The sequence below is a fragment of the Excalfactoria chinensis genome, chromosome 2, assembly GCF_039878825.1.
Source record: "Excalfactoria chinensis isolate bCotChi1 chromosome 2, bCotChi1.hap2, whole genome shotgun sequence".
Classification (NCBI taxonomy): Eukaryota; Metazoa; Chordata; class Aves; order Galliformes; family Phasianidae; genus Excalfactoria; species Excalfactoria chinensis.
The window spans coordinates 95,513,280-95,527,379 of NC_092826.1; the positions used below are offsets into that span (position 1 = coordinate 95,513,280).

At 42.3% G+C, this 14,100-nt stretch overlaps 1 protein-coding gene across 1 annotated transcript in view; it reads left to right on the forward strand.

Annotated features, from left to right (window-relative positions):
• ITPRID1 (ITPR interacting domain containing 1) overlaps positions 1 to 14,100 on the forward strand; it is a 53,023-nt gene that overhangs the window by 15,344 nt on the left and 23,579 nt on the right. Inside the window, exons 5-6 of the mRNA XM_072330355.1 lie at positions 2,543 to 3,135; positions 6,383 to 6,437. Of these exons, the coding sequence (XP_072186456.1) occupies positions 2,543 to 3,135; positions 6,383 to 6,437 (648 nt within the window). The remainder of the gene's footprint in view (positions 1 to 2,542; positions 3,136 to 6,382; positions 6,438 to 14,100) is intronic.

Below are 14,100 nucleotides of genomic sequence, written 5' to 3' on the forward strand. Positions count from 1 at the left end.
CATATTGAACTTTTCATCCACCAGAGCCTCCGAGCCCTTCTCCATTGGGCTGTTCTTTATCCACTTGTGGCTAAAACTACTCATTTTTTGTACTGTCCTGAGGTAAGTGTCTCAGCTGCTTCAATTACTGTGCTGAAACTGTTGTTCAGATCTCACTCTCCTCTGTGATAAGTGTATGCCGTAGTCATTATTTCCCATTATATGTGACCATCTTGTGACCACCAAAGTTAAGCTAATAAGAAGAGCTACACATCACTGGAGGTAGATATTAGCCAGTAAAACCATCCTTAGAAAAGAAATGTAATATAAGTTGCTAAATACATTCTCTGAGCTACTGCTTCAGTTCTAGCAATGACAGAATTGCCAAGGCTCAAGAAGAAGCAATCTAAAGTAGAAAATGTGGAAGTTTCACTTTATTTTTTTTATTGAGAACATAAATTTCAGATAAATCTTTATTGTCCCACCAAACATTTTGATTTTTCCAAATTCTGCAGTTTGCTATGGGAAAAAAAAAAAAAAAAAAAAAAAGGAAAGAATAAAAGAAAAAAAAAAGTAGAATAAAAGAAAAAAAAAAGTTGACTAAAAGTTCTCAATGACTCTGGAGACACCTGTGTTCCTTCATTCCTCTGTGAGCCTGTGGAAGGCTTTCCAAATCTTTTATTGCAGTTAACTCTGTTAGCCAATGTTGTACCAGATTTAGGGAAGGGGGATAACAAAAATGTGAATGTTTCCTCCTGAATTCTAAAATGGTAAATCATAAAGTCATCAGAATTTCTATGAAAGAATATAGGTTCTGTTGAAAATCATTGATCTTATTTACAGCAAGGCCATTTGCTGAACTTTCTAGTGAAAACGAGTCCGTGGTTATGTCCTTTGGGATCTCACCTGTGGTACAGATTAAGGCTGTTTTGAAGCAGGTTTCAGAGACCAAGGAGTTTGTATTGGACTCTTGCCTATTTGAGGCACACTCCTTGGGGGGAGCACCCCTAGAAGCCAAAGCAACAGCTTGCCTCAAAAGCAGAAATCCAGAAAATGAGGCTGTCCTTGACATAATTTCTTCATGACATTGCACATGAATAAGATGACACTTGTTCAGGCGTCATTTCTTTTGTTGTTTGATTTGTACTTTAGATTTCACAGATTCTTTCTTATAGTTCACCAGGGTTAAGCAACATGTAAAAATGTGAGAACTATTTCAGACAGCAGCAGTTTTGGTTCTGGTTCAAATCAGAATGTCTGGACTGCTCTGCCTCTGTCAGTCAAAGGAAATTAGCAGTTGTAATTTTTAGGATCTGACTTAGTGGGAGCCAGATAAAATACTGAGGCTAAAATGGCTTTACACGGTGCCATAGCACACTGGATGCACAAAATGATTTACCCTAATGTCCCAAACTTAGGCACGTGGAAACTATCCAACACACTAACCAACACTCTGTGCCCACAGATGAAATAACACATTTAAACAAAACCAGGCATCGCTTTTAACCATGTCTTAAAAAGTGGCAGCAGTGGCAACGTCTTCTGATTTTAAAAATCAGGTGGTATCTGGGGAATTAAAAAAATAAAAAAGGCTGTTCTTGAGATATTGCAGCAATAAGGAATCGAGCACTGTGATATTGATCCCTGATGCAAAAGACTGACTCAGATCCATGGCAAATACCCCCTTGTTTAATTATCAGTGAAGCAGCATTACCAACAGCCTGCATGCAGTAAATCTGGCTGCTCTCTAACAGAAATGGCAGCCAAGTATGTTAGCGTTTTGCCATCTACTGTCCTCAATGAATCTCTCAAGGAAGGAGAAGTCCTGGTGACATATTCATTGCCTCAGGATGGATGCAGACACAATGCACAAACAAATGTGTTACATTTCCTTGTATAAATAACTTCACAGTGTTGCAGAGAAGGAAATCTCCAAGGTCCCTTAGGGAAGATATATTTGATTTCTTTTTGTATGTTATTCTATGGAAAATGTGGCAAAAATTACAAAAGCTTGATGCAGTTTATTATTATTGTTGCTAAAGGTAATTTATATACAATATCAGCTGTGGGTTTCTGGGAGATAAGTATTTTGTGATATTCAGAAAATGAGGGCATAGCATGTATGGTCAGTTTTTATCAATATGTATTTATCGGTATGTATGCATTTTGCAGCTATCCTGGACAGCAGCCAGAAGTAAATGTTTATGATCAGGTGTTATAATAATCTTATCCACGTGAATTTTAATTAGTCCTCAGATATGGCATCCAAGCCTGGCCCAGCCAGCTGGAGAACTTCAGGCTGGATTCTGTAAGTTTTATTCGTGCAGAGTAGCATTCAGATGTACTTGTCCCAGTGAATTCAGCACTATGTGTTTGGCTGATGTAAAGAACTGTGCAGCGGTGTCTGTATATAGTCTGAATGGAAGCAGATAAAAAGAATCAGATACTTAGTATGTTTCTTATCAATGACAAGTTTGAATAATCATCGGTGCCAGTTATTTGGGTTGGTTTTTGTTTCTTTATTTGTAATAACTGTGTTGCCCTTCATTTTGACAAACTTAAGGACGTTTTCGACAACTGGAAGTACTTGACCACATCACCAGTGCCCTCTCATCTTTGCTGACTGATGTGAACACCCAGCAGACCAAAGCACAGGAAACTGGTGGGAATGTGACTAGTTATTTGAATGCTGTGAAGAGCAGATCTGTGGTCACACAAGCAAAGAGGAGAAGAATAGGTCAGCTCCTGAGAAAGGCTTCTCAGCAGACAGAACTACAGAAGCTGGGCTTGCTGGCACCTGAGGAAGTCAGCATGCCAGGCACAGAAGAGCAACCTCACCTTTGTGTGGATACTGCTGAGAGGGGACCAATCCAGGCAGGATGTTCTGCGCATGTTACCTTGGGCTGCCTGACTCAGGAGCAAAGCTATAGAGACAAAAGTTCCTCAGCTTATCCCATATCCCAGAGCCCACCAGTTCTGCCAGGGAAAACCTGTACTTCATCGCATTTAGTGACAAAACAGCTCCACCTTTATTCTCCAAGTGAGGTGCCTGCCAAAGAAAGGCCAAGAAAAGAGCCCCATTTGCTTTTGGCCCAGATGCTCAAAAAATTGGCAGGTCTAAACTGCAGGCCTCCGGACTCATTTGAAATGGAAGAGGTGAGGTGGATTTTTATATATTGCTTGCTGGCATTGTCTCCCTACCCATATTTATTGTATAGGTGCAGATTCTCTTTTTCAGGGTGGAAGCTAGAGTAAATTACTTCAAACACCATGCTGCAGCATTATGGGGAAAAACAGTGGGATTTACTCTGCTCATTGGGGTTTTGATTATTTTAAATTGTCATTGTGTTGGGATACTGTCAAGGAAGTTGGCACTGACGTTACTAAGGTAGGATTCATTCAACCAGTATGACAGCGTAAGATGCCAATATGTTTTATGCAGTGCTAGGTTGTTGGGGTGTTGGTTTTTTGTTGTTGTTGTTTTTGTTTTGGTTTGGTTTTGCAGGAGGAAGTTGCAGGAACACTAATACAGGTGGTAAGGGTTATTTTTACAGATCCAATCATTAACCAGTTCATTGGACTGGCGTTTTTTTATATTTCTTTCCCCTGTGCTCATGTTCTAATGTGCTTTTTTGGAAAGTTTTACCACAAAATTATCCTTGGTTTTATAGCAGAGTTTGAAATATTTTATCACTCTGTAAGCTGAGCATCCTAAAAACAGAATAAATCAGAACAGCAGCTTGTTCTCATATCTGCTGTCAGCAAAGTCCACGGTACTCAGCTATCTTAGTGTTTTAGCAACAGTGGGTTGTCAGCAGGGTTCAACATGAGGTAGCAGAGACCAGGATACATGCCAGTCCTCTTATTACATCTAGATTTGTGTCAGCAGAAGTTTTTCTGGCTGCAGTACTGCAGAAAAACGACTATAGTATGATTACTTCCAATCATGCAGACCCCTGTGGGAGACTGACAGGAATACTCTTGCCTATCCATCCATCCATCCATCCATCCATCCATCCATCCATCCATCCATCCATCCATCCATCCATCCATCCATCCATTCTCTCCAGCCAGTCTTTCATGGGTGAGGAAAAGAAAGGAGTCTTACAGTTCTATTGTAAGAAACACAGAAAGTAGGAGGAATGAGGTAGTTGACAACCCTGTGAAAACATAGGGAACTTGGGAGTGAGGAAGGGAGGGAGGGAGTTAAGGAGCAGAAAATGAATGGAAAAGGTGGCCCAGAAGTTTCTTCCAGTTTCAAAAACATTGGAAAAGATTAGGTAAAGGTAGCAGCATTTTTCTTGAAGAAAGAATGTTTATCTTTTCATATCTTTACAATGAAATTTTCCTGTGAAAGGTTTGGTTCAGCCTTTGTATTGACAGAGCTGACTCAAGAGTTGGTATTTGGGCCTGACTTTCACCCTCAGTGGGAGAGATGGTGTCTTTCAAAGATCTCCGGCACAGCGAATTTGTAGTCCCAAAGCAGCCCTTATGTCTTTGCAAAGCGCTTAGCATGCTGGACTTGCAGCTCTGTGACTAGAGGTATGTATAGAAAGGGAGACGCTGGCAGAACAGTGAATGCAAATAACAGCAAACTCCTCAGTTTGATGTCTTAATACAATTTTAGGAATGTCGTATCTTCAAATTAGGTTGTGCGTACACTGTTTAACTTCTGGATATTCTCCACCACATCATTACATTAACGCTGTAAGGGTAGTGTACTGGCTGAAAGGACTAGACCGACCTAAGTTGTTAGTCTGACAATGGCCAGTAGCATATGTCTGGAGGAGAGAAACAGTTATGTATAGAGTGACCCTTCTCTTCCTGAACTTTGACAGGGAGAGATTTAGAGATCTCTCAAGCTGCAGACATGTACCTAAGATACACCTAGCCTGCATGTACATGCATTACTTGCATGTAATGGGTCCTTCTTTTCTATTAAGACTTTCCTCAAAGGAAGATCATGCAGTATCATGTTGCAGTGTTCCTATTGATACCATGAAAAAGACAAGCAGGTTTTCATTCTTAGAGGAAAAAGATATTCATAGAATCATAGAATCACCAAGGTTGGAAAAGACCTAAAAGATCATCCAGTCCAACTGTTCACCTATTACCAATAGCTCCCACTAAACCATGTCCCTCAACACAACATCCAGTCATTCCTTGAGCACCCCCAGGGTCGGTGACTTCACCACCTCCCTGGGCAGTCCATTCCAGTGCCTGACCACCCTTTCTGAGAACTAATATTTCCTAAATCTCCCCTGCTGTAGCTTGAAACCATTCCCTCTGGTCCTATCGCTAATGACACAAGAGGCCGACCCCCAGCTCACTACAACCTCCCTTCAGGAAGTTATAGAGGGCAATGGGGTCTCCCCTGAGCCTCCTCTTCTCCAGGCTGAACATTCCTAGCTCCCTCAGCCTCTCCTCATATGGCCATATTCTAACCTTACATATGCTAATTGGCAGGAATTTGCCTCTATGTGGCTATATTTCTTTGGACTTCACAGAATCACAGAATCACAGAATCACAGAATTATAGGGGTTGGAAGGGACCTCTAGAGATCATCGAGTCCAACCCCCCTGCCAAAGCAGGCTCCCTACACCACGTCGCACAGGTAGGCGTCCAGGCGAGTCTTGAATATCTCCAGAGAAGGAGACTCCACCACCTCCCTGGGCAGCCTGTTCCAGTGCTCCGTCACCCTCACTGTAAAGAAGTTCTTGCGCACATTCGTGCGGAACTTCCTATGCTGGAGTTTCAGCCCATTGCCCCTAGTCCTGTCCCCACGCACCACTGAAAAGAGACCAGCCTCGCCACTATAGCTCCCACACCCCAGGTATTTATAAACCTGGATCAAGTCCCCTCTCAGCCTTCTTTTCTCAAGGCTAAACAGACCCAGTTCCCTAAGTCTCTCCTCGTAGGGGAGATGGTCCAGGCCCTTCACCATCTTTGTGGCCCTCCGCTGGACTCTTTCCAAGAGATCCCTGTCTTTTTTGTACTGGGGAGCCCAGAACTGGACACAGTATTCCAGATGAGGCCTCACCAGGGCAGAGAAGAGGGGGAGGATCACCTCCCAAACATTTATTTTTACTTCTACTAAATCATTTTATTTTTTTTTTTGTTCAGGGATGATTCTCTGAGGTTGTTCAAATAAGAATGTTATTGTGCTTTCAGGTTGGAATCATTTCTCTATTGATAACCTGAGGAACTCTTGGGAGGCTTCACAGGCTACCTTATGTCAAGAACAAATATTTTAAAAAAAGAAACAACTCAAAAATGAACCAGCTGAAAGATTTAATGTTTTCACTTTGAAACATCTAGGTTTTACTATTATTATTCCAGCTTCTTTCCCCCCACCCCCACTAATCATTACTATCAATATGAATTTTTCATCTTCTTTTCCAGATTCAGAGCTTTGAGGATGACATTCCATGTGGAAATACTCCTGACACCACATCAAGTGAGTGTTAAGATACTGACATTTTGCCAGATTTATTTTAAAGCAATGTTTCCACGTAGTTTCCTCTAAAGATTCTCATAATATGTTTTCCCTCTCTGCTCCCATCACTTCTGGCACTGGATACATTATTCTAGCATGGCCAATCTAGACTTGATAAATCACAGGCATGTAACATTTACTCACCTTGTCAGGGAGACACAGCAAGTGTACCTGAAGAGAGAATTTCACATGCAAAGCCTTGAGGGTCTGGGGCATCCATATGATGTTTTAAGCAGACCTCTTTGCACTTCCAGATGACACAAAAGCTTTACTCCCACTCAGGGATTCATTTGCCAGATCGAAATGACCCCTTACCTGCCAATTCCCAGATTTAGGATCAAACATGAGGTAGCAGCTCTGCAACCACTCTATATGCAGGTCAACCAGGACTACACAACCATGACATTCTGGTGGCAACATGGCACTGCTCCATCATCAGTCTCCTACACCACATACACCATCATCACATGAGCAGACATAGCACTGAATTGTGTTAGAAAATAAATGTTTGAGTAGTGTGTGAAAGGATTAAACACAAAGCTGTTAGACCAGATGTTATGCTGTCATTTGAGGCTATCTGAACTTGGATCCTGGGAAGCATTTACTGGCAGGGGCGGTGGTTCAGTGAGTCCTTGACTTTTGAGGACTACATTATATCAGTTTTGTGGAGCTGGCACAAATAACTAAGTCACTCAAGTGCATAAGTAGGTACCTCAAATAATAATAATAATAATAAAAATAATAATAATCCATCTATTGGTAGTGATCATTTAATTGTGTCATTGATTGGAGCAACAGTTGGAGGTGCAGGATTGAAATCATGAGCCTTTTGAAGGCAGCAGCCAAAGTCCCACTGACTTCGGTTAAGCCAGTGATTTCATCAGTGTGTGTGGAGTTTTCTCATTAAATGCTGGAGCTGAGTAACTGTGATAGAGTACGTAATGAATTCTCTGGATCTGGATCATACTCCAGAAGGTTCTTTTCCTTTCTTTGCCCAGCTGTAAAAGGTGGCTACACTATTTAATGATAGAGGCATTAGTTAAAGGAGTTTGAAGATGATATACTTATGTCGATATATCAGCGGGGGAAAAAGTAAAAATCAACTGTATAACCTAAAGAGTCTTCTAAGACAGGAATAAGCACGTATGAGAGCTGTTCCAAAAATAATGCCGCTTATTTTACTGTATTAGCATATGACATCCAAAGTGGATGTTGGTGGTATGGCAGTAGGGGGTGAATCTTCCAACAGAATCCCATTATGTGTTGTTGCCATGTGACGGATGGCGGCAGAGGGGCAGCTTGGCAGAATGGCACCTGAGATGGAAGTGTGGATGAAGCAAAGGTGTGTCACTGAATTCCTCTGTGCAGAAAACTCACCCACTGACAGCCATCAATGCTTGCTGAACATTTATGGAAACCAAACAGTGGATGTGAGCTCAGCGAGGCAGCAGGTGGTGCCTTTCAGCAGTGGTGACAGTGACCGCTGGTCATCTTGGCTGTTATCATACAATTGAACTGCACTTATATAAGATTTATGCCTTCACAGCAGCATGTTTTAGAGTTTTGTTTAAACACTGCAATCTCTCACTCTTTCTTTCTCTGCTGTTTTAGAGTTGTTGATGCTTGGCCTATATTTAAAGTCTCTTTTATGGGCTCTATTCATGTTCTCTCTCTTTTTCCCACTGCTACTAAATGACGTGCCCCTCCATACCCATGGGATTCTTATTACTACTTCAATTTGCTTTGTATCATGGAAGCAGTCAGAACTTACCAATTATGAGTGCAATGTTGTTAGTTAGTGAATAACACTAGCTCTTACAAAGATTCCTATCAAACTGGCAGAATTTGTCTCAGACCCATAAGCAGAGACCTCCAAAGTAGGAGCTAGAGTGGAAAATGCAGTCCAGGTTCCATCAGGAGCCTACGCAGGGAAAACCTCAGCTCCCAGGAGAACATGCCTGAAATTAGATTTGGACTAAAAATCACTGAGGATACAGGCTGCCTATTTTTCAAGGCTCGTGCAGTGCCTGATAGCATTAAGGGCCTGTTCTCATTTGTTTGCAGGCTCTGTGAGAAGGGGTATGAGAGCAATGATGAATGTTCTGGAGCCTGGCATGACCCTGCTGAAATGGGATCTTACCTGAGCAGAGAAGCATGAGGTACCCACCATGAGAAGAAATAGAGATAGATAGGAACAGACTGCTTTGCCTAGATGGAGCATATTAGAGACGGGTGACTTATGGAAGTGCCTGTCCCTGTGGTATTGTCCCTTGGCTCTGTAGCCTGGCCTCAATTTTAGTCCAATTGCTTAATTTTCTACACTCCCCATGAAAGCCAATTCCCTGGCTGCTGTGTGTCTTCTTTATATTTCTCTATAATGTAGATTCTGGCTGTTTAACTGCAGTAGGCTTTATGATAAGGCTTTTTTTCCCTCTCTCTTGGCAGAATGCTGAGACTTAATTTTAAAAGACGCTCAAACCCCCAAACATCCCCGAATGACTTACAGGGAAAGCCAAGTGTTTTCTAGCTCTGTTTTAAAAAATATTACAATCTTTTTTATTAGGCAATTTTATCATTGTTATAAATAAGTAATTGTACTGGAGAGAAGGGATAATCCTTATTTAATTAAATTCATCTATACTCCCAGGTTGGCAGCAACCAGACATATGTGAGACTAATACCCACAGCCTGCCTGTATGCATGTGCAATTAAAAATTCACTCTACAGTAGCACTGGCAGTTTAGTGTTGCTTTTGGCATTTACAAATTCTTTTATTTTGTGACTTTTTTTTTTTTACCATACACATATGCTGGAGCAGATGTTGCTTATTTGTTGTTTATTCAAATCTGTAGGCTCTGGCAGCTAACTCCATTGTTCTGTAATGAAGCTTTATTCACTGTCCTGTATTAGGACCCAGCAAATGCGTGACAGGCAGAGTTAGCTCTCAGCAGGAACTGCAGTTATTGTCCTTACTTATTGGCTGTTTATATTCTAAAGCTCACAGTTGAGAAAGCTGGCTGGGCAGGGTAAGGGGCTGGGGGTGCTGTGCGCAGAGGAAAATTACTTGACTCCATTCACTGTATCTTTGCCCTGATGAGGTGCAGGCTTGCATGCAAACTCATCTGTTGCAGGGATTTCATATTCAGCACTTGAAAAGTAGAGCCGTTCTCCCCCTCTGCCCCCTCTTCTGCCTTGTTCCACCCCCACCCCTGCTGCTCCTTCCTTTTTCAATTAGCCTTTGTAAAGCACTGGGTTTAACTAAAGGGTGTTTCAGTGTTGTGCATCCCCTTAACTCAGCACGTGCCTGAAAATTCATTAGCAGCCACATCTATTAAGGAGTAGGTGTTACTTGGGTGCACCTTGTAGAGTCCCTCTCTCTCTTGCTTCTTTGCTTCCCTCTCCCTCAGTGGGGTGGTGACTTACTGAGAAGCAGGAATTCCTGCATGGCATTGACCCGGACATCGAGTGCCAGCAGAAAGGCATTAGCCTGCTGGAAAAGCCCATGGTAGCCCAGGAGGCAATCAATCAGAAAAGTAACCACCTCCATCTGGCTCCCTGTGACATGGTAGCTAGCTACTGAAGCATTTGTGATTCATCTTGTCCCAACGAGTGGTGCCAGGGATCGCATACACCCATTTTTTGCAGCATCTGGGAACGTTCTAGCTTCCCCGCATGCTGAGCTAAAGCGTTAGCTCCTGTGACTTATCAAGTGGCAATTCTTTCAATTATCACACCTTCACTCCTCCCACTCACAGACTTCTCTTACGGTTTGGCACCATGGGAATATTCACAGAATGCAATTGGCATTTCTTTTAATTGACTGAGTGCCAAGAATGTGAATCCTCTTTGTTATCTATTACCCATTGTAATGTCTGCCTGCAACTGAAACAGCAATGTCTTCAAAAGGGCAAGAGGAAAAAGCACATATATTTCCTGTGCTTCCAAGAGTATAGGATTTTTCTACATGCCTTTCTCTATTTTCAGTGCAAAGAAGAGTTATTTAGTATTTCTTATTTACTGTGGTACCTGCTTCACAACATTTTTCTTTGCTTACTACACAAAGATTTTTAGTTTTAAAAACAGAATAAATAAAAGGGAAAAACAAAGAAACAGCCAAAAAGGACACTTGCTAAAGTGGCAATCAAAATCTGGAACTTAAAAATGGCCTATAATAACTCTTCTGTTGGTGCTGCCTGATATTTATGTTAAGCTTTGCAATTGGTTAATGATCACATAGGGTCTCCTGTTATGAGGTCTCCCTTCAGAAAACACAGTGAGTAATAGATCTTTAATAAACATCTATATGTTATTGAGGCAGTTCATTTGAGTTAGCATTGCACGGATATCTTCACGGTAAAAAATAATCTCCACTCCTTCAAAAAAAGAGATCCAGGAAGACACTAAAAAGAACACTCACAGTGTTCCACGTTCTGTGCAACAAAGATAAGTTTTGCTGTGTTATTAGTGGAAGTTGCTCTTGGATGCTTTTCTTTTTGGTCTCATTGCTTGGTAGGGCATGACTCTTTGCACAGCACTGCCATTCCCCATATAGAGGAAAGAGCACATCTTTCTCGGGGCATGGGGGGAAGCCCTCTTTGCAAAAGTTTTATCTTCTGCAGATGACCTGGCACAGAGGAGTCAACTGCTTTCTTTAGCTGTTTTGTTTTGCTTCCGCTTGTTTTATGATGCTGTAGACTACATTTTTCCCATCTTCTGACCACAACCATTTAAAGGCCTTTCCATTCTTCCCATTTCTCTACATAAGGCACCGATAAGTGAGACTGAGAGGAAGCTGTGTCATTTTCGTGCGTTTTGTAGCCTGATGAAGCCTTGAGGGAAAGTTCTGTGGTCCCAGAAATAAGCAAAAACTGCTAGAAAGCAGAGACTGAGAGAAAAGAGCAACACTGAAAATCAAAGTTGTGAAACGATGGAGACGCAGGAGGTGGTGATGCCCATAGTCACCTGGGCAGAAAATAGGCAGCAAATACAGGAAATCTGGCATACTTCTGAGATGGTTTGGGGAGGGTGAGCCACCTGCTAGTGGTGTCAGGAGACTCGGTCCACAGTCCTCAGGTAGAGACAGCCATCTCAGGGATTCCGGGGCTTGTTTGATTTTCAGTGAGTACATTCCTAAAAGTCATTGCACATTCGTAACATTTTGTTGCACATATGTGTCATATTTTAGGTCCTGCAGACTGATTCATCCTAGTGGGAAAGGATAGGCATACACTGCATACTTAAGGCAGATGGCCCAAAGAAAGTTATAAAAACCTGTTGCTGTTTAAATCTTAAGTGGGAGGAAAGCCAAAATACCTTACGTCTTCAAGGGGACAACTACATAGTTGGAGTGGTCAATTTAGATTAACAACTGTAGCCTTTTAAACAAGGAGACTTCTGAAATGAAATCTAGCTGTGCAAAAGTTGTATTGAGGTCTTGAAATCAGGCCTTTTCTAATATTTTTTCCTCTGCCTTTCCTACCTACACCCTCAACAGAGCACAGCAGGACCAGAGCCTTGCCTGACCTCCATCATGCTATGCTAAAGGTACTAGACTGGCCATTCAAACATCAAACCTCATTCCAAAATTCATCCAACCTCACATCTCACTTCAGGGCATATTTGTGAGAGCATAGATACCTTCTGATGCTACCATGTTTCTTTGCCATAGCTGTTAAGGAAGAGGAACTGTTCCTGCCACTGTCAGTTACCCCTTTGAGAAGAGGGCTTTGCTGTTATCCTGGTCATGTTTTTATACTCTAGAGAACTCAGATCTCTTAACAGATGAAAACTGTGATTCTTATTCAGTGGATCTTCTACATACTTGTTATCTGCTTACTGATACTGAGAATTTTTCCTTGGAAAATATCACTGACAAAGAGGCAGTCTCACTAAGCTTGACATTCTTAGGCCTCCTTATCCACACAGTTTGGTGGATATCACCATGGAAATAGAGCTGCTGTAATTGATCTCTATGAAGCAACACCAAAAGCCAGACACATATTCTGACCTTCTGATTGCTTTGTCTGCTGCTGACCAGGCAGAATTTGCAGGACCCTAGCAAGACCAAAGAGGCTTCCCACTCCTGTTTCTCAAAGGTCTCTGTAAGTTTTGCCAGAAGCCGTTCTTCCTTTTGTGAGGTGCTTTCAGTTGCACAGAGCCCTACGAGGCTCTCTGCAATCACTTATTTTTTATTCATTATCTTTGTGCAGCTGCTACTGGGAGAAGTTGTGATGTAACATGATCTACAGTGTAGGCTGATGACATTCAGCTCTACCTCTCATTTTCATCAGAAGCAGACACAACCGTCACCCGTCTCTCCCGACATTTGGCAGCGGCATGAATCTGAATTAATGACAGTTGGCTGAAGCTCAGCTGAAATAAGATGGAAGTGATCCTGACTCTCAAGGAAAAAGTAGGAGGAGGACCTGGCAAAGTCTGAAGCTGTTTCATCAGCTGAAGGAAGATAAAAGACCATTGTCAAAGTGACTGCAATTTCAGGTTTTGACTAGATTCATCACTACGCCTAACCTCCCAGTCTGCAGAAACATCATCTTTCACAGATAACTGCCTACAGTGTTCTCTCTTTTCCTGTCAAATTCAGCTCTTAGATTACTCATTTATACTCTTTTTTTTTTCATTTCTAGGGCAGTGTGTTCTTGTGTAGGACAAGCAGGAAGCAATCGGAAGCTGTGAGTGGCAGGCAAGGCAGACGCCTTGCTCCAAGCATGGCAGCTTGCAGGGGTGTGTCTGCTGCTCTCAGTGACAACGTGTGAGATTCATGATGCCATGCTGTGTTACCAGACCTGATGGGACCTTTGCCCCCATCTACTTTAAATACCTTAAAAGAGGCTTTCCATGGACCAAATTGTTTGGGAATATTCTTAAGAAGGGCAAAATTAGAGGTTTCAGAACCCCTGTCACTGAAGTACATACACATCAGTTCCGACCTCCTCTGGAGAGGCAGAGGGTGGTTTGCTAGTGCAAGGAAGGAAGGAATATCCTTTTCAGTGATGCAGAAGGTTGGGAACACACTACTTCTCTTGCCTGTGTTCATCTACAGTTTAGCTAGGAAGGAAGAGAAATGAACATTAAAAAACAAAAGTTTTAATTGTCTTTAATGAGCAGCTTGGTATAATGTTATCATCTAATTCAGTCCTTCTACAAAGCTTCTTTCTACAGAACCTGTAATGCAAGAGAGTGGAAGAGAGAGCCAGCCAACCCACCCACCAGCCTCAGGCGCTTCACAATGGAGTATATTCATACCTGCTGTCACAGTGCTGACTGTAGGGCAGAGCAGATGTACTGAAGCTAGTTTTAAATCAGTAAATATGTCCACCGGCATTAAAGCCTGCTAGCATGCAGGTTGGATATCAAGGGTTGTCTAGCCACAGCATCAAGGAGCCAAGTTTGCCCTCTCACCCAACTTCTACAGCATGTTTCGCAGCCTGGGCAGAGCTCCAGGCTGCTGTGCTCTGCCTGCCGGCTGTGCTGTGCCACGAGCCTGACAGACACAACCATCTATACACTGAATCTTAAGCCAAAAACTTGGCTGAACCTGGTGCAAAAATGCTTTTTCTTCAGGTGTTTTGGAGGAGAGGGATTGAAGCTGAATGCGCTAATGGTA